This window comes from Cheilinus undulatus, linkage group 18, assembly GCF_018320785.1.
Source record: "Cheilinus undulatus linkage group 18, ASM1832078v1, whole genome shotgun sequence".
Taxonomy (NCBI): domain Eukaryota; kingdom Metazoa; phylum Chordata; class Actinopteri; order Labriformes; family Labridae; genus Cheilinus; species Cheilinus undulatus.
In genome coordinates this window covers 12,026,226-12,046,545 of record NC_054882.1, presented here as the reverse complement: position 1 = coordinate 12,046,545, position 20,320 = coordinate 12,026,226, and the positions used below count along the sequence as shown (strand labels likewise).

The 20,320-nt window shown below is 41.7% G+C and overlaps 1 protein-coding gene across 3 annotated transcripts; it reads left to right on the top strand.

Moving 5' to 3' along the window:
* Window positions 1-710: 710 nt before the first annotated feature.
* On the top strand, window positions 711-18,704 carry asxl2 (ASXL transcriptional regulator 2). 3 transcript variants are annotated; one of them, XM_041812003.1, is made up of 13 exons: window positions 711-841; window positions 2,776-2,858; window positions 3,060-3,062; window positions 3,821-3,929; window positions 4,041-4,179; window positions 7,828-7,946; window positions 9,341-9,461; window positions 10,110-10,169; window positions 13,057-13,217; window positions 13,583-13,679; window positions 13,813-13,918; window positions 14,762-15,614; window positions 15,939-18,704. In XM_041812003.1, the coding sequence occupies exons 1-13, from the start codon at window positions 785-787 to the stop codon at window positions 17,676-17,678; spliced, it is 3,648 nt and encodes a 1,215-aa protein (XP_041667937.1). In that variant the 5' UTR covers window positions 711-784; the 3' UTR covers window positions 17,679-18,704. The 3 variants fall into 3 exon arrangements, with proteins under 3 accessions (XP_041667937.1, XP_041667938.1, XP_041667939.1); XM_041812004.1 differs by lacking the exon at window positions 3,060-3,062; XM_041812005.1 differs by lacking the exons at window positions 711-841; window positions 2,776-2,858; window positions 3,060-3,062; window positions 3,821-3,929; window positions 4,041-4,179 and adding an exon at window positions 7,068-7,180.
* The last annotated feature ends 1,616 nt before the right edge of the window (window positions 18,705-20,320 follow it).

The following is a 20,320-nucleotide window of genomic DNA, read 5'->3' as shown; positions in this document are numbered from 1 at the left end:
ATTCCCATTGTCAGTTTTTCTGTGTATTTGACTTCATTATAGAGGTGTGACTTGACCTCAACAACCTGGTTGGCGATCTGTTCTCTTGTTGTTCTTGCCAATAAGGAAAGATCAGATCTTTATTTTTTCATTTATGCAGTTTAGACTGTAGGATAAAATTTACTCTATGGTTACATAAAATTACAGCAAACACGGAGTACTTAAAATGCTCCCATCTCTGATTTTGTTTTAGCCAACCTTTAACACTTTTGATAAAATGTTCAATATGTGACAGTGGTTCCACCTTCTGGGTTCTTATCCATTATTTGTAATGCTTGGTAATTTAAAGATGTTACAGGCTTAATCATAATCAAAGAGGCTCTGCTCCACTCTCGGACACAGTAAGGCAAAAAAAATCACTGCATGTATATACAGCTATGCTGCTTTATTAGTAGGCTATATCATGTCTTATTAAGTGAACTGAATTAAATACTTTTTAAAGTAGATATATAAATACTTATCAGAGAATTATAATTTTATAATAGTCGTGTACTTGTTTCACCACTGGCTGTAGGAAACTACCATTAAAATAAACGTACATGCTGCAGGTTCTGTTCTAATCTGTGTCTGAACAGCAGACAGGTGTATTATACCTTTAGTAATCTTTTGCTTAAACCCTGACAGCCCTTTACAGTAGATGACGGCCCCATCAGAGTCACGTGACCGTTTACAGTAAATCCAACATGGCAGACGGAGAGTCTGTTCGGCGGTAACTATAGATCAGATCTGAGTCTTGGACTGAACCATGAGGGAGAGACAGAGGAAAAAGAAGGGGAGGACGTGGGCGGAGGCCGCTAAAACGGTACTCTCCTTTGTTTATCCGTCTGTCTGAGGTTATTTTTCTCTGATTTTTCTACTTTAAACTCTGAGTTCATGACCTGCTGAGGCCTGCTGTCATTAGCTTAGCTTGGTTTAGCTTCACTGTCAACGACAGAGACATTAAAGTCAACTGTGAGCTCCCTTACATCTAATCTAACCTAGCCTGTTATTCCATGTCTGATAGTAAAGCTGACATGTCAATGCAGAGTTGGAGTTTAAAAAAGATGAACCATGGCAGAGCAGCGTTAGCCACGTTAGCATGCTAACTGTAGCTAATACGGCTAAGTTCGTAAACAAGTTTGTCTGAGACCAGCTGGTGGACAACCGGAGGGAAATATGAACTTTAGATATGAACAGTATTACAGAAATATGTCTTAACTAAGTAGGGGTCCACACATCAACCCATAGAATTACATTTTTTATACGAGAGAACAGAGTTAAATAATGGATGTTATTAGCCTGGTTACTCCCTAAAGCGCAGCATGATAGCACTACAAACTAACAACACAGCAACGGCTAACCCAGATTTAAAATAACACATCCTATTTTTGAAATGTATTTAAATAAAGGATAACACTTTGAGATGAATCATCTGGTTTTAAAGGGTTCAAAACAGAGGTACTGACAGGACAGGGACATTACAACATAGCCAGAACCATACAGATATTATAACACAGAACATAACCATACGGACATAACAGACAGTAAACACATTATTATATAGACATAACAGAACATTAATAGGAACATTATAATACAGACATTACAGAACATTACAAAAACAATATAATACAGACATTACAGAACATTAATACACAATAATATCTACAGTGAGGCATTAAGCCCTCTGAGTTGATAACAGTGGCTAGTTTGACTTCATAAATGAGCTACAGCCAGTTAATATACTGTTATAGAAAATATTTGTAAAATCCAATTTAACTACAATAGAATCAGAATTGAGTGTTTTTGCCAAGTACATTTTCACATACAAGTATTTTGACTTGTTTGGTGCTAAGCAAATAAAATCAAGGAAGAATAAACATTTAGAGGCTAGACAATTAAATATATAATTATAGAAAAATATAGTAACAACTTAAAAATCTAAAATACAATAAACATCACGTCATGTAAAAAGGTGCAAAAGGGGAGACTGTACAGATGTGCAGGTATATAAAAAGTAAAAAGGTTTTAGTACACTTTTTCTTAAGGAGTATAACACACATAGTGTTTGGTTTTAAACAGAGGAGATAAAGATGGGTGTGACATTTAATCTAAACATGCATTACTCTGTCCGCTGGATCTGGGCTTCAGTGAAAGACTGTTGGAGAGGGCTGGAGTACTGTTGATGAGGCTGACAGCAGAGGGAAGAAACTGTTCTTATGGTGGGAGGTTTTGGTCCTGATGACCCTCAACCTCCTGTTGAAGTCCATGTCAGTGAACACTGACAGACGCATGGATAGATGATTTTGTCACTACATTATAGAAGTTATGAATAAAATAGATGACATTTTAATAGTAAAAGATAGAAAGTGTTGATGAGGTGACTGCACTGTAAAATGTTGGTTGAGTTGTATTATTATTATTTTATCCCAGCTGCATTCTTACTGACCTAAAGCAGCACTGTGTGAGATTCTTTAGTTAACCCCTGTTATTGATCATCAGCATAACTGCAGATGTACCTGTAGTTTAGAGTAGACCATCATAATAACAGAAGATTATCTGCTAAAGAAGCCTCAGTGCTTGTTAAAGGTTTGTGGTCTTGATTATTCTGAGAACCATGCTGAGCTCTGACATAGTCCAGGGATCTGAGTCTTTGTGGAGGTTTTTCCATGAAGCTTCAGTTTGTGAAATCCCAGGCTGTAGGCTTGAGATAATATCATGTTTCATAGTCATAATAATGATGATTTGTTGTTGTAGGTTCTGGAGAAATACCCCAACACACCTATGAGCCATAAAGAGATCCTCCAGGTGATCCAAAGAGAGAGGCTTAAGGAAATCAGGTAACTAACTATTCTACCTGTGCATCAGCAGAACTCACGAGGAGACATTTTCATGAAAGAGAGAGCCACAGCTTTTCCCCCATGTTATTGATTACTCACATCATATATTTTTTGATTTTCTTGTTCTCATAGTAACTGTTAATTTACTGGATTAATGATTATTTCATTTCTTTTTGTTTCATTGTCACTGTTCTCATCCAGAAGGTAAGAAAAAAGCTAGACCCAAAACCTTTAACCTTGAATCTTAACCGTCTCACTGCAATGCCCCTCTGTTTGGATTTAACCTTTGCATGTTATTAACATTAACATGTCCTAAACAATGACATTTTCTCTGTCAGGATGTATGAAGACTTCTTAAAGCCACCTGTGGCCTAAAAACAGAACTTTCTTTACTAATAAAACAAAAGCCCTCTTTTCCACAGAAGCATAGACACTGAAGACATAGCTTCACACACGTTCAGCTACCTAATATATTTGAAGAATTTTGTGAGCCTGTAAGGATATTAGTATTAGTGTTTCCTTGTTCTAGTTGTTTTAAATTGTTTAATGAATATAATCTTATATTTTCCCCAGTCTTACTGTCAGTATCATTCTCTGTGTTAGCTCTCTGGCATGACTGCTGAGGCGTTATTTTGACCTAACTGGTTTTGCAACAGATGTATTGATATCAGAACCATTTAATCGTTCTAGATCACAGTGTTAAACCAGCTTTATCCTACTGATTCTTTCCAAAAATTAATTTGACCTAATTAATTAACCTTTTTGATTTCAATAAATACATTAATTGTGATAAATTTTACACTGTTGTGAATCAGAGCTGAACTCACCCTCCTCCCCTGTGATGCATGAGAGCCACTTCCTCCCAGATCTCAGACCACCTTTAACCCTCCCTGTGTCTCTCTCCCTGCTGTATTATTTATCAGGAACAGATGTGTAATGTGCTTTTTCTCCTCATGATGCAGTGGAACCTCCCCGCTGGCATGTCTGAATGCAATGCTGCACACAAACTCTCGTGGGGAGGAAGGGATCTTCTACAAAGTTCCTGGCAGGATGGGGGTCTATACATTAAAGGTTAGTTATGATGGATGCTCTGGTCTAATGTGACTGTGTTGTGACTCTTCTAGGCTCTTATTTAGTTGTTATCTATAACAGAAGTGTATTGTGCTCCATTTCCTCTTGTAGAAGGACATCTCAGAAGTGAAGGAGCTCTCAGAGGATGGCTCCGAAGAGAGCAGCGACAATCTGTCCGACTCCCACAGCACAGAGAACAGCAGCAGTGCCATCACACAGGAAGGCAGGAGAGGGAGGTGGATGAGAAGAGGTAATGTGAACAGTATAAAGGATGATAACTGACAGTTTGTAAATGAGTGCATCCCTCAAGTCACTTCTGTAATCATATGATGAAGCATAGCAACATTAACATGCTGCAAGGACTAGACCTCTGTTGTTGTTGAATACTTACAGTGCTGAACAAATTTATTAGACCACCTGTCATATTTGTCTCAGAGACCATCCAGTATCATGAAGTGCTTTAATGCGAATTCACCTTTTTATACCCAAATTTGAGCCGGCTCACTTCTCTGAGAAGTCAGAAATTAATAAAGCATAACATTCAACCACTAAAAGTCATTTTTCAGTTCAGGAATGCAAGTAAATAACTATATTTTGACATATTAATCAAGAAATAATAATGTGCTTTACTATTTTTTCAGTTTTTTTGTAAATCAGTAAATTTGAACATTCATGGATAACAATAATGATTACATTTTAACATTAAAATATCAATTTGGTTAAAGAGCTTCTACATATTGCTGTTTTAACCATTGCAGAACATAAAAAATGATTTTGGTAATTACCAATGCTGTTAATTTAGGGCAGCTGTGGCATAAATCTTACTTTGGGTGGTGGTCTAATAAATTTGTTAAGCACTGTACATATTCAACATACATGTGCAAACCAAGTCAGATCCTCTCAGTTATTCAAAATAACAGTGTTTCATATGGACACTTCTTCTGGGGACACACCAGATCATACACTTGAGAGTGAGGAAGGAAGTCAGCAACTGTTGGTGTTGGGAAATCTTAGTTTGGTCAGTTTCATGAAATAAAAACCCCAGCATCTAAGCATATAGTGGAAAAATGCTAATACACCAGCTTTTCCATAAACTTGATTACCATCCATCCATACATACATACATACTCTACATTGCCAAAAGTATTTACTCATCCATCCAAATAATTGAAATTGGGTGTTCCAATCACTTCCATGGCCACAGGTGTATAATTCAAGTACCTGGGCATGCAGACTGTTTCTACAAACATTTGTGAAAGAATGGGTCGCTCTCAGGAGCTCAGTGAATTCCAGCGTGGTACTGTGATAGGATGCCACCTGTGCAAAAAATTCCAGTTGTGAAATTTCCTCACTCCTAAATATTCCATAGTCAGCTGTCAGTGGTATTATAACAAAGTGGAAGCAATTGGGAACAACAGCAACTCAGCCACGAAGTGGTAGGCCATGTAAAATGACGGAGCGGGGTCAGCAGATGCTGAGGCGCATAGTGCGCAGAGGTTGCCAACTTTCTGCAGAGTTAATCACTACAGACCTCCAGACTTCATGTGGCCTTCAGATTGTCTCAAGAACAGTGCATAGAGAGCTTTATGGAATCGGTTTCCATGGCAGAGTAGCTGCATCCAAGCCATACATCACCAAGTGCTATGCAGAGTGTTGGATGCAGTGGTGTAAAGCACACCGCCACTGGACTCTAGAGCAGTGGAGATGCGTTCTCTGGAGTGACGAATCGCGCTTCTCCATCTGGCAATCTGATGGACCAGTCTGGGTTTGGCGGTCCATAAAGACATGGAGGAGAGAGTTTGGTGTGGATGAACTTGACTGGCCTGCACAGAGTCCTGACCTGAACCCAATAGAACACCTTTGGGCTGAATTAGAGCAGAGACCGAGAGCCAGACCTTCTAGTCCAACATCATTGTGCGCTTCTGGAAAAATGGTCAAAAATTCCCATAAGCACACTCCTAAACCTTGTGGAAAGCCTTCCCAGAAGAGGTGAAGCTGTTATAGCTGCAAAGGGTGGACCGATGTCATATTAAACCGTATGGATTAAGAATGGAATGTCACTTAAGTTCATATGCAAGTCAAGGCAGGTGTCCGAATACTTTTGGCAGTATAATGTACAGACGAAGAACATTGATCCTTTCATGAATCCAACCTTCTAACCATCCATGCATCCATCTATCCCCGCATCCATCCATACATGCATCCAACATCCATCCATCCATCTATGCATGCATGCATCCATGCATCTATCATCCATCCATGCATCCTTCCATGCATGGATGTTGCCAATCCCAGGCAGCCCCCCACCCCCCCACCCCCACAACTGGTCACCAGATCTGATCAGAGAGATGACATAGGAGACAAATAGGCAGCCATGCTCACAGTCACACCTAAGGGTAATTTAGTGCAGGGGTCATCAACTACATTTGTAGTTTGTCCTTGTTGGGCCTGTTGGGGGGTTGAAGTCTGAAAGAGACTAGTATATATATATATATATATCTTACAATCTTTTTTAGCCTCCAACAGTGAGATCAGTCTTTAAACTGCAGTCATGAAACATAAAGTCATAAAGTCAGACTCAGTTGGTTATGGAGTTGTTTTAATACTTGTGGGGACAAAAAAAATACCACAACATATTTTTCCTCTGCACATTTTCTGAATTTAATAATGTTCCAGGGTCTGGATGTTGCCGCCAGTTGATGATCACTAGAGTTACCAAATGACCTAATGAGAACCGAGGCATGCACAGGAGAACAAACAGATGTGAACCAGGAACCTTCAGTTTACTGTGAAGCCACAGTGCCAGTCCTGCGCAATAATAGTCTCAGCTTAAGTCTTGTACAGGAATCATCATCTGCAGTGCTGCTTGTTTAACAATGAAGTGTTCCCTAAACTGCACTGTTTACAACACCTTCAGTCTAAGTTTGTGTTGCAGTTTAGAGCAAGAGATCCCTGATGGTAGAAATGACATACTACAGTTAGTAGAGTTTAACATTTTACAGAGTTGCTTTTGTGTTGTGCAGTTGTCATGACATGTCATGTAGCTCTGTTCATCGGCATGTATTTACCGTAGTTTACTGAACTCCACAATGGCGATGAGAGTAAACGCCCCTTCTCAGCCGTCACTAAAAGTCACTGCTGAAACACAGGAAACAGCTGAAGTATCAGCAGAGGAACAGAGAGACTTAGATGAAAACATCAGAACATAACTCCTGGATTAGACCCAGCTACAAACACCATGATAGCTACAGGTGGGTTTCATCCTTAATCGACGCGCTGTGACCTGAATGTCTGCTAAAGAAAAAGCTGCAGGCTCAGTCTACGTCATTGTGTTTTCTCCTTTGTGTGAAATCTTTGCTTTATAGTGACTCACTCTCTCTGATTGGACCTGATTACTGAGCAGCTTCAGAGAATAGTCTTTTCTTACAAGTGCCAATTATTCTGTTTTCCTCTGGCTTTGCTCTCACTGACTGTTAATCCTCTGTGCCACTTCAGACTGTTAAAACAGGAAACTGTTTTTCTCAGTATGACCTGAGAACACTTCCTCATTATGCACGAGTTAAAAACGACGTATCTGGTTATTAACACGACAGGAGGACTGTATGTTGTTCATTTTTTAACTGGCCAGTTCACTGAAGTGCAAATGAATACGACAGGAATCTGTAGAAAGGATATTTAGTCAGAAATAACAGAAGAGGTTGTGAACAATCTTCAACAATGAGCTGTTCAGCCCTGTTTTAGTGACATGATAGTTTAGGTTGGCAATGCAATCTGCAGGTCTTTGTCTGTAGTATTGGTTTCAGTTTCCTCACAACAAAAGCGTGATGTGAAAGAGTCAGACCACCGCCCTCAGGAAGTGTCTTTTCTAACATCTGTGTGGTGTTTTTGTGTTTCATAGTTCCCTCCAAGCTGCAGTCTCAGCCGTCCTCTCCTCAGCCTCGATGCTCGTCGCCATCAGTCCCCACCAGCAAACTCATCTCTCCCTCGCAGAAGCACAGCAAGAAAGCTCTGAAACAGGTACTGATCTCTATAGCGGGTTATATCACTCACTGATTAGAGGACTGCTTTGGCTGTTAGTGCAACCACACTGGTCTCAGATCAGTGGTTCTCAACTGGTGGGTTGGGACCCAAAAGTAGGTTGCGGATGTGTGTCTGGAAAAAAATGGTGGCTAAAGTCTATGAAGAACATGCAACCATACCATTGATTTTACTCTGTTATATTTTGATATTGCATAAATTTAAATGTTTTATCAATATTTCAAATCATTTATCTCCTTTTCTTGCAATAAAAGAGCAATTTTTTCAATGTTAATGAAGTTATTTCTCAAGATCTCTGGAAAATTGGCTAAAATGTACATGTTATCATAAGGAAATATAACAGTTTTGCCCCATTGCTTATTCCTGTCATAAATTCTGTTCCATCCGAGGTCTTAAGTGCAACATTTTTATTTACTACATGTGCAATGTCCTGAGGCTAGACTAGTTGAGAATCACTGTCATAGATACTGTGAGTTTCTGCCACACCCTCTAACTCACTCATACCTATTGAAATCTCTGTAGAACACTAACACACTGGCTAAGGCTAAGATCGGGTTTTAAGTCATTTTCTCCCTTAAATGTTTCAAGTGTCAAAACCCTCCCTCTTAGATAGAAAATCCAACAGTGATCTCAGTCTTTTCCCTCTAAAATAATGCCGTCTTTGTAGTATTTAGACCTGTACAGGTCTCTGAATCCTGACTTTCCCATCTTCATTTATGGCTCCTTTTAGCTGTAAGCATAAAAATAACACACGCTGGTGCTCCAGTCATCCCTCTTTTCTTGGACTGTTTAACAGCCTGTGCTGATTATTTTAAAACAATGAGGCGTCAAGGAAAAATGTCTATAGCTGGCTCTACAGTATTAATGTTTCTCATATTGGCTGCTTTCTTCCTTTTGTGTTCTATTTAATTAGCCTTCATTTGATTGTAACTCACTCCATCTGAGCTGCAGAGGACTTGTCAGCTCCTGAAGAACCATTTTTATTCTTTTATTGGTTTTAGGAAACACTATATGATGGCTGTTTGGCTGAAATATTGGCCCTTAAGAGACATCGATTGTTTTTGTTTGGTCTGTTACATCACATTAGAATCAGTTTAAACTAAAGAACAGAGCACAGCAGGCTCATTTGACTCTTCATCTACCTGTGGTCTCTGTCATCAGGTGATCAGATATTTGACAGATTTACTACTCCCTATTCTGATACTGTTGGTGTTATATAACCTGGGCTTCATAGCTGCTCTGTTGTTGTAGCTGTTATTTAACCAGCCAAGTAGCCCTGGGGGAGTATTTGCAGTGAAACACACATTAACACTCTTTTTATTCTCATGCTGCTGGCTATTTGTTCCTAGTCCTGTATTTTTGTTCATTTTCAGGCTTTGAAGCAGCAACAAAAGAGGAACCAGCGGAGACAGGGAGGAATGCCAACGAGCTCCAATCCCAGACTGCTCCTGAAAACCATCAAAGATATGACCGACAACATTACTACAAGTACAGGTAGAGGTCTGCTCCTAAACCATCAGATATGACTGACAACATTACTACAAAGACAGGTAGAGATCAGCTCCTAAACCATCAGATATGACTGACAACATTACTACAAAGACAGGTAGAGGTCTGCTCCTAAACCATCAGATATGACTGACAGGAAACTGACTTGAAGTTGTAATATGTTAAATAGTCATGAAAGGTTTGTGTTATCCATATAATTATTAGCATCAGTAAGCTATTTTTTCCACTACCTAAAGCAGTGGTTCCTAAAGTGGGGGTTGGGACCCCCAGGGGGGTCGCGAGACAGTGAAGGGGGGGTCATAGAAGCTTTCCATAAAACAGAGATATTTCATATGATTTAAAATCATACATTTTATCTATTATTTTAAAAAAAAACTGTTAAAATGAGTTTAAATTAAACTTAAAATGTAGTTTTTAAGTGATATTTGTGATTAAATCCAAGTACAACTTAAAAACCACGACCTAAAATGCGTGTGTGCAAGGGTTGCACATGACGTGATATTGTGTGCTTCATCCCTCTCAAGGAAAGATGGGATCCCCGATTACTGATGCTTTTTTTTGTGGTGTCGCAAGGCTGAATAGTTTGGAAACCCCTGCTCTAAAGGTCTTTTCTTCCCTTTTCACTCTCCACAGACTTATGTCATCCCGTGGTCCAGAGGAAGGTTTCTCAGAGGTCAAGCCGCCTCAGTGCAGGTAAGTCACAGTTCTTTTTGAATTTAAAGAAGAAATCTAAGCAGACGTTTTGGATGAACTTCTATATTTATCCAACATTTAACAAATACCTATGTGTTGGGGTTTGAGTGCTAGATTTTAGTTGTTATTAAGAATCTAAATAATAATCATCAATATGTATAAATAAAATTATTAATCAGAATTAATAAGTAACGGGGCACCACCCTGAAAACAGGGAACAACCACCAAAAAGGAGCAAAAATCAGTCTCAGAATTGATATTTAAATATTAGTATTATAATTCAGTAAAAATTGGGATTTAAAGAATTGAAGGTGGTAGGATGAGCTCTAAACCAACAGATCATTACAGTGTACATGTACAATAATCTCAGATAACTTATCTTTAAATCTATACCAGAATTTATTAAAAAGCAGGACCAATGGTTATCAATGACACTTAAAGGGATGTTTTGGAATTTTTGAAGTTGGGTGGTATGAGGTCCTTGGCTGTAGTAGTGGCATTAGCCTCCAGTGATTTCTGTGAAAGTTCATCCTGTGGTTATTACGAGCTCAGAGGGATCTGCAGCGTAATGGCTGTAGATGGGAATGTTTTATATACGTAGTTTAACGAGTTTTACATAAAAACGGGCCAAGAAAATATATTGGCTCGAAAAAAACCTATGTTTTCGAAAACGTACAAAGCACTTCACTTCCCGCTCTGTGTCAGGCACTAATTTATGATGCAGCTTTCAGCTTTTTGTCTCCTTCCACAATGCACTTATATCTTCTGATCAAGGATAATATGAGCAATTTCGACTTGAGTGATGATGATGTGCTGTTCACTGTGGATGCGAGAGGATATTTGTATGAACCGAAGAAGAACTTATACAGATGGAGAGTCACTGGGCTGAAAGAAAGAGCAGAGAAACTTCATTTGAAAGTTTTGAGCAGGAGAGATCCAGAGCATGGGTTTGCATTTTCCACACCTACACCGCCAGGTAACTCGGGATCAACTTCAAAAATCCTGAAATATCCCTTTAATTCAACCATAATAAATATGACACTACAACAAACAAAACCAAAGTAAGGTGTGTTGGAGGTGTCAAAGAAACAGAGATGGCTGATGGTCTAAAAATGACTGAGTCACATGGTTTCACACACATGGATTTAAAGATGATGGAGTATGAACAGAGAAAAGCTCAGACTAAGGGGTCTACTAACTCAGCATGAGGACTTCACAGAAACCCTGTGAGCAGACCATGATTAAACAGCAGTTTCACTAATGTTTGTGTGGTTGAAGGCACTTTACTGGACATAAATGTACACAGCAAAGCAAATGAACAACACATAATCAGACAATAGGGCAAGAAATTCAGCTTTCAATGAGTGCACATGAAACACTTCCTACAGCTAGCTCTGCCCAAATAAAGCTTCTTACTCATGATCATGGTGTGTGATTAGTGTCTAATGTCTGACATATCCAGAAGTGAGCAGAGATCAGTCCATTACTTTTCCTTCCATGGTTCCAGCGAGTTAAAATCTCATTGTGTCAAGATTTAGCTTTAGTAGGAGAGCATGGCTCGTATTGTCCTTCTGAACCAGGAGAAGAGATGAGTGTCCTTCTGAGGATACTGGTGGGCTTTCTGCAGCACTTCTGTCCGGATGATGTTGAAGCTCTGTGACTGGTCCACTGGGTAAACTGGATGTCCACCAGTCTTTCAGCCTGCATGTCTGCAGGCATGGTGTGCATGTTTAATGTGAGATGAATGACTGCAGACAGCTACTAATTGATCTATAACTGCAGAAATCCAAAACTATCATGAGTATATTTCCTCATCCATGTCTCTGAGCAAGCTCTAAACTTCCCTACCCTCTGCATTAACTCATTAAGTTTCCATACATTTAATCTCTGATGGCTCCTCTCTTTTCTTCTGATCAGCATCTGTCAGCTCCAGTTTAATATGATGGTTTCAGTTGCCATGGTTTCCTTTATACAGACAAGCAGAGAATAAGACAGGACTAGAAACTGGTGATATAACAAGCATAGAAATCACACCAAAGAATGTTCTTTCAGCAGTGATGGCCTCTGTGGTGTTTGATCGATATGGAAGTATAAACCAGGCTGACGGAGGGACCTTACACTGAAGGAGGGTTTAAACTTTGGCCTAATACTGCTGTTACACTGTAGGATTTCAGTGTTAAAGCATGCTGGAAGAGTATAAGAGGGAGGTAATGTAAATAGACAGGTCTGTCTCCACATACACAGTCAGTCCTGTCATGAGCTGGGATGTTTGCAGAGATGCTGTCCCTCTGAAACGCCTCTGTAGCTGTTTTGTATCTCTGCTATCTCAGTGGTGGAAGAACGCTCCATCATTACCCTCTCCAGTCCTGAAAAGAGGTTAAAGTTGTCTGGATAATCTTAGTAACGGTGGTAGATGCTCCTATGATTGTCTATTATAAACCCCACTTCTGCTCTACATGACCTTTGTTTCATTATAAGTGGATCTCAGCTACTCTTTACTGGTCCCAGTAGGAGCTGTTTGAGGATAATTAAACTACTGTATAAAGAATGTTTTCTTGTCTTCAGACAAACCAGCCTCTGTGGAAACTTCTGATACATTTATTCAATGTTTGCTCTTTCATGGGGTTACAGTCTGAACCAAAACCAAACTTCTGCACTGATGTAAATGAAAATATTCTGTTTTTAAAGGTCTAGGCTTAGTTTGGTGTGTTACCTTATGTTGGCCTAGACAGAGCTGAATCATTTCTAATAAGCCAAATAAACATTAGTAGAACAGATATAAATGTTATTACCACATATAAAGGTGAATGAATGACTTAAGACTCAGTGCTCGGATGGATGTGTTTATGCAGGATCTGTCCTCCCTCATATCTGTTTCCTGTTGCAGGCCAGCTGAGACGTAGCAAGTGTACAATAGATGTGGAAACACCAGACTCCATTTTGGTGAACACCAACCTACGGGCCATCATCAACAAGCACACATTCTCAGTCCTTCCCCACGACTGCCAGCAGAGGCTGCTCAGACTGCTGCCTGAGGTCGACCAGCAGGTGATTCAGAAATTAGCTAGTCTTGATAGTTAAATATATGGTCATCTAGACTTTAATATTTGTGTATAAGATCATGCAGACTTAAATACTGTATTTCTATATCATCTAGCTCTGTGCTTTTATCATGCATGTTTCTGAACATGTTTCTTAAAGAACCATTGTGTCTTAAAACATGAATTAAAACACTTTTTCACGAGAGAATGAAGAAAAAAACCTTGTTCCACAGCTAACTCCTGATGTCTTGTCCTCCTATTTAGATGTGTGTTGCATCTAAGTCATGTTCAGACTGTATTTTTTCCATCTAAATCAATGTACTGATGCTTCAGTGGTGATGTAAATCAGAAACTTTGTACTTTTCTGTCCAGGCCTGCATGGACGGCCTCCTGAAGGTCACTAGTTCTGCCTTAAATAACGAGTTCTTCACATCAGCGGCTCAGTCCTGGAAGGAGAGGCTGGCTGAGGGTCAGTGTGTTTTCTCTGTATAATAACTGCAGTCAGCAGTGAGTCTGAATTCTATCTCCAAGGTTAGAACATGGAGAACAGTTTGGCGTAACCCTCCTCTTTTCTCTGCTTGTGTGACTGTTGTCCTTCACAGGAGAGTTTACTCCTGAGCTGCAGCTACGCATGCGGCAAGAGATTGAGAAGGAGAAGAAGGTGGAGCTTTGGAAGGAGGCCTTCTTTGAGAACTACTATGGGGAGAAGTAAGTCTTTCTCTGTGGGGGACAGTTTTATTCTCATGCAGCTATGAAACTCTTCAGAAACTAGCAACGTTTCTCTATAATCATAAAGCCACCTGTAGGAGTCTGACTATTCCTGAGGATTTTAAAGGGACAGTACAAAGAATTTATCACTGAAATATTACATAAATGACAGAATGACCACTACTGAGCTCTGAGTCAACCTAGATATATCTCACAGTTTTTAAATCCAGAGAAAGTCTGAATACTTTTAGCTGTACCAGACTGTTTGCTGTCATGGTTCATTTGCAGCGGTCTAAAGTTCCCTCTTTAAAAAGCTGAATGTTTAATTCCTTTTACCTGCAGGTTTTTCAGCTTAAATCTTCCATGATATTGTGGCATTACGTGTCCAGCAGAACTTTGATTACTGAAGGCAGCCTGTTTATTTATTTATTTATTTATTTTAAATCATTTAGGAATCGTCCATTCATCAAAAATGATAAATAATGAGGAAATGAGCTGAGGGCTCACACGTCATGACGTCAGGTCATCATGCTTACCTTGCAGGTGCATTGCCACCTCCTATTTAAGATGTCCTGCCCCCTAAATCTGCGTGGGATGTTGCTAATAGTCCCAGTTTTACAGACTGTTCCTTTAATGCTGTCAACATGTCCATAAAAGTAATCAGAGAAGCTTCCATCATTCAGAAATAAATGAGAACTAGACTGATGTTCCTTTAGTCTGATCTATGAAACAGAGTAGTCATAGTCTAGATTGTTTGGGGTAGACCTTAGACCAGACTGACCCCTCTAAAGCTCTGATTGTTATTAAACTTCTCTATCTGATTTATCTCCTCTCTCTGTATAGTTCTGGTCTCAGCTTAGAAGATTCCAAAGAGCTGACTAAGGCTGATCAGAACCAGGAGTCTACCAGGTCCCATCAGACTAGAACTGCTGCTCAGGCTCCAGAGGACTCCAGGGGCCCCAAAGACAGCAGACAGACAGAGGCTTCTGTTACGGCAGTGAAAGACCTGAAACCAGCTCAGGAGCCTCTGAAGACCCAGAAAGATCCGGTCGCCACTACCGAGCCCATGAAGACACGGCGCTCACACCAGGCTGAGGAGCGCAGGTTAAACACAGCAGCACCACCAGGGCCTGGTGTAGGGGCCGGGGCCACCGTAGTAGGGGCCAGGGCCACAGTAGGGGTCACTCCAGAAACCGAGAAACAGACTGAACCAGCTGTAGTCTCTCAAACTGAACAGGTGCTTAAAACAGAAATAGAGGAGATAAAAGAACCCCCACAGTCACCTGGGATTCAGAGCAGTCCACCAAAGACTAGTCCAGACTTTAAAGAGGATCAGCCCGTGTCTGGGGTTAAACCTGCTGAGGTGGTCTCAGAGCCCAGCAGGCCCTCAGAGTTCAGTGGTCTCTCAGAGCCCAGTGGCGCCTCAGAGCCTAGTGGCCCTTCAGAGCCCAGTGGCCCCTCAGAGCCCATTGGGCCCTCAGAGCCCAGTGGGCCCTCAGAGTCCAGCGGGCCCTCAGAGCCACAGAAAAGGAAATCTCTGAGTGAGGTTGGAGGTGAAGTGACTCCAGAGAAAAGGCCCAGACTGTCCTCAGTTTCCTCCATGTCCTCGGTGTCTTCTGTTTCACCTCCGGCCTCATCCATATCCAGCCCTGCGACACCGACTTCAACAACAAACCAGAGGGTTCCTCCTCTCAAGGTGAGCGATGGCTCCACTGATCCTGTTCTCTCAGCATCAGAAACTCTACTAGAACTGAACTTTTCTGGGCTGAGTCTGAGGGAAGGAGCCCCAGCCTTAATCCTATATCTACCCTCATACAGCTCCTCTATCACACCTTTATGCTGCTTTTTTTTTTTTTTTTTTTTTTTTTAACTTCTTTGACAGAAAAACTGCAGTTAGAGATCATATAATGTCTGTATTTAGGGTTTTGTAGCTCTGTGAGTGATAAAGTTACAGACATCTCACACTGGGCTCTGCTGGATTAGGGACATCTCTGATATCTCTGTTCTTTCCACCCTGCAGATCCCGGTGTCACGAATACTCCCTGTCCCTGTGTCACCCAGCCAAGTCTCCCCCAGGACCCCCCTCAGCAGCCCAGGTCGTACAGGTGCCCGTACTTTGGCTGACATTAAAGCCAAAGCCCAGCTGGCTCGTGCACAGAGGGCGGCGGCTGCAGCGGTAGCGTCGAAGGGAGCGGTGCCTGGTCCAGGACCAGGGGGTGGTCGGAGCGAGTACCCATCGCCCAGCCCTAGCCCAACATCCCCGCAGACTCCAACCAGGTTGTTAACCTCTGACAGCAGCAGTCAGACCACTCCGCCTCCATCACGACTATCAGACTCTCTAGGTCAGCTCAGTCCTCACCAGTCTCAGTCTGACGATAAACACAGTGGTCATCCTGGATCTGTCAGTGCAGGCTTTCACAAGAGCTCAAACACATCAACACAACCCCACCCTTCCTCTGTGCATGTTCTGAAGGGGCAGGAAAACCCACCACCTGCTGTACCATTGACCAGGAGCAGCTCCTGTATCCCTGCTAACAACCCTCTGGTCACTCAGCTCCTGCAGGGCAAAGAGGTTCCACTGGAGCAGATCCTTCCTAAACCACTATCCAAGGTGGAAGTGAAGAATGTACCCCTCTGCAGTAAAGTAAAACCAGAGCATAGGACTGAAAAGCCAGCGTCCTACCAGATAAATCCAATAGGACGAGCCGGAGGTTTGTCTGAATACAGACCTCACAGAGAACTGCCTGATAAGGAGACTCAGGAGCAGATCCTGCAGGCTCTGATACAGAGGAAAGGCCAGCAGAGCCAGGCATACGGAGCTCTGGGGTCTCAGCAGCATCAGTACAAACCCCATCAGCTGCTGTGTGCAGATGAGAGTCAGGACCAGTCCAGAATTTCCTTAGGCTTCTTCGGCCGTAAGAGGATACCCAGGCCTGCAATGACAGGACACTACCTGCTCAACGTGTCCACATATGGCCGAGGACCAGAGAGCAGGAGACTGCAGCAGTCCGCCATCCCAAACATGTCAGTGTTGGCTTTTAAAAGGGAAGGCACAGAAGGAGAGGAGGCGGCTAGGGATGAAGAACCAGCCAGGAAAGTTTTCTCTACTGTTTCTGGGGTCAAAACGGAGCAGCAGGGATTTTCAATCAGCAACTTTGATGAAACGACGAGTATGCAGCATTGCTCCAACGTAAAGACTGAGCCTGGATCAGAGGACAGTGCAGCAGAAAACAACAGCACCAGCGGGACAGCCAAAGACACCAGCTCTCATTATCTGCCACAACCAAGGCAAGCCGACTTCTGCAATAGTAATCCAGGAAACTCCGAGCCATATCTTCCCACAGTGGACCCCAGTCACCAGCGGCCGTCTGCCTTTCAAACCCAGAGAACGCTCGATAATCAGGAAGCCGTATCGGCGTCATGCTACGGCGGCACTATCAGCATGTCTGTACCTCACTCTTTAAACCACAACACCGCAGGCAGCGGCTCCTCTACAGCCTCCACAGAGGCCGACAGCAGCATCATGTCCTTCTCAGTGACAGTCACCACCATCCCCGCCGGTCACTCTTTAGACCACGGAAACCAGGGCCAGCCCTCGCCCGAGCAGGCCTTCATGGAGGGCTCCAGCATGGACGACATGCAGTCTAAATGCTACTGCCGACTGAAGGCTATGATCATGTGTAAAGGCTGCGGAGCCTTCTGCCATGATGACTGCATCGGGCCCTCCAAACTCTGTGTGTCATGTTTAGTAGTACGATGATGTGACATTAATAATAATCTAAGGAGAGCGTGCAGTAGTTGGGATTGAAGAGGTTTCTCAGAGTAAATCATGTCTGCAGAGGAGCAGACAGCCGAGGGTCCTGATGGAGAGATTTACACTGGAGGCTCGTAGTTTCACCAACATCTGTGGAGAAGTGTTTGGTAGAAATGTCAGCTTTCAATCAATCAGTAGTCTGTCAGCTCTGACAGTGTTTGCACTCGGGTAGGATTAGTGTGATATATTTTTATAAATATATATATATATATATGTGTGTAGTTTTTAAAGAGGAGGGAAAATGAATGTTGCTATTTTTGTAGAACATAATGACTGTTGTGTTTTAGACTGACACTTTTTATTATTGGACCTAATCAGTTATGGTTAGAGGCAAAAAAAAGGGCGTAAATGATAATCATGGTTGTAGAGTACCTCCTATTTGGCATTTATGCTCGCATGGCAGGGAAGTGCAACTTACAGTAACTATTTTATATAAAATAACTGTACATTTATTACTGAACACTCAGAGTTAAACCTAGGAAGAACATTTAAAAAGAGAATATGAAAGGAATTTAAATAATACAGACAGGTTAGAATTGCACATCATTTCTGACAGTTAGAAGGGGAAGCACTTGAAATCAACCTGGATATATATATGGGTAAATATCTGATAAATATATGATAAATGTCTGGTTGATTTATGGTCAGGATTACGGCACTTAGATTCAGAGACGGGGAAACATCCTGAATAGAAAAAGCCGACATGTTTATTTCTTTCAGTGAACTGAGATGTTTTCTATTCCAGTTTAAGGTCAGAGTCTCCTTTTACTTTGTTTTTTTTTGTTTGTTTGTTTGTTTGTTTTCTGTAGATAAATTCTCCTGTCAGGTGTTTTCCCTTACTAGTGCGATTCCTATAAAAGTATTGATCCCTGTAGATGTTTTACCCTTTAATGGTTTTATAAATCAATCATAGTCAATATTATTTGGCGTCTTTGGATGAAAATAAAAAGACTCTTTAATGTCAAAGTGAAAACCGATTTCTACAAAGTAATATCAATTAAATAAAAATCTTCTAGTCAGTATTTAGTAGATTCACCTTTGGCTGCAATCACAGTACTGAGTCTGTGTAGATAGGTCTCAGTCAGGCTCAAACATCTGGACATTCTTCTCTGCAAAATTGCTCAAGCTCTGTCAGGTTGTACAGGGATCAGGTGTGAACATCCCCTTTCAAGTCCAGACACAAACACTATTGGATTGAGGTCTGAGCTTTGACTCAGCCCCTCCAGAACATTCCCCTTCTGTCCATGTTCATCCACTTATCTGAGGCCAGGTCGCGGTGTTAGCAGTTTAAGCAAGTCAACCCAGACATCCTTCTCCCCAGTGACACTCTCCAACTCCACCTGGGGGATCCTGGGGCGTTCGCAGACCAGACAGGATATATTATCCCTCCAGCACACCCCCCAAAGGGAGACGTCCAGGAGGCATCCTGATCAGACACCCAAAGCACCTCAACTGGCTCCTTCCTATGCGAAGGAGCAGCAGCTCTACTCCTAGTTCCCTCCAGATGTCTGAACTTTTCACCCTATCTCTAAGGCTGAGCCCACACATCCTCCAGAGAAAACTCATTTTGGCCGCTTGTATCCGCGATCTAATTCTTTCAGTCATTACCCAGAGTTCATTTCCCTAGTTGTCTTTAAACCATCTGTGTAGCTTTCTCTGTATGCTTCAGCTCATTGTCTTACTGGAGAATAAATCTTCTCCCAAGCCATACTTCTCTGTTAGACTGAAAAAGATTGTCCTCCAGGATTTTCCTATATTTCGCTGCCTTCAATTTAACCTCTACCTTTACAAGCCTGCTGAGAAGCATCCCCACAGCATGATGCTACCACCACCGTGCTTCACAGTGGGGATGGTGTGATTGTGGTGATGTGCAGTATTTGGGGCCTTGTCTGATAGCCTAAAAGCTCCATTTTGGTCTCATCAGGCCAATGAACTTTCTTCCACTTGACCATGGAGTCTCCCACATCCCTTTTAGTGAACTCTAGTCCAGATTTAATCTGAGTTTTCTTCTTCAACAGTGGCTTTCTCTTTGCCACTCTCCCATAAAGCTTTGACTGATGAAGAACCCGGCCAACAGTTGTTGTCTGCAGTCTCTCCCATGTCAGCTGCTGAAGCTTGTAACTCCTTCAGAGCAGTCATAGGTGTCTTGGTGGCCTCTCTCACTAGTCTCCTTGCACGCTCACTCGGTTTGTGGGACAGCCTGATCTAGGCAGATTTACACGTGCCATATTTCATTTCCTGATGATGGGTTTAACTGAACTCTGGGGGAAGTTCAGAGCCTTGGAAATGTTTTCTTCCCCACCCCCTGACTTAGACTTTTCAGTCAGCCTTCTTTTGAGTGTTCTTTTTTCTTCATGGTGTAATGGTAGCCAGGAATACTGATGGACCAGTGATGGGACCTTCCAGACACAGGTGTCTTTTAACTACAATCACTGAGACACATTCACTGCACTCAGGTGATCCCCATTTCAAATACTGTGAGCCTACTAGCACCAATTGTTACATTGACATTAAAGATGATTTCCATTTTTTGCCAAAAAGCCAAATTATATTGACCATGATTGATTTATAAAATCAGTAAAAAGGTT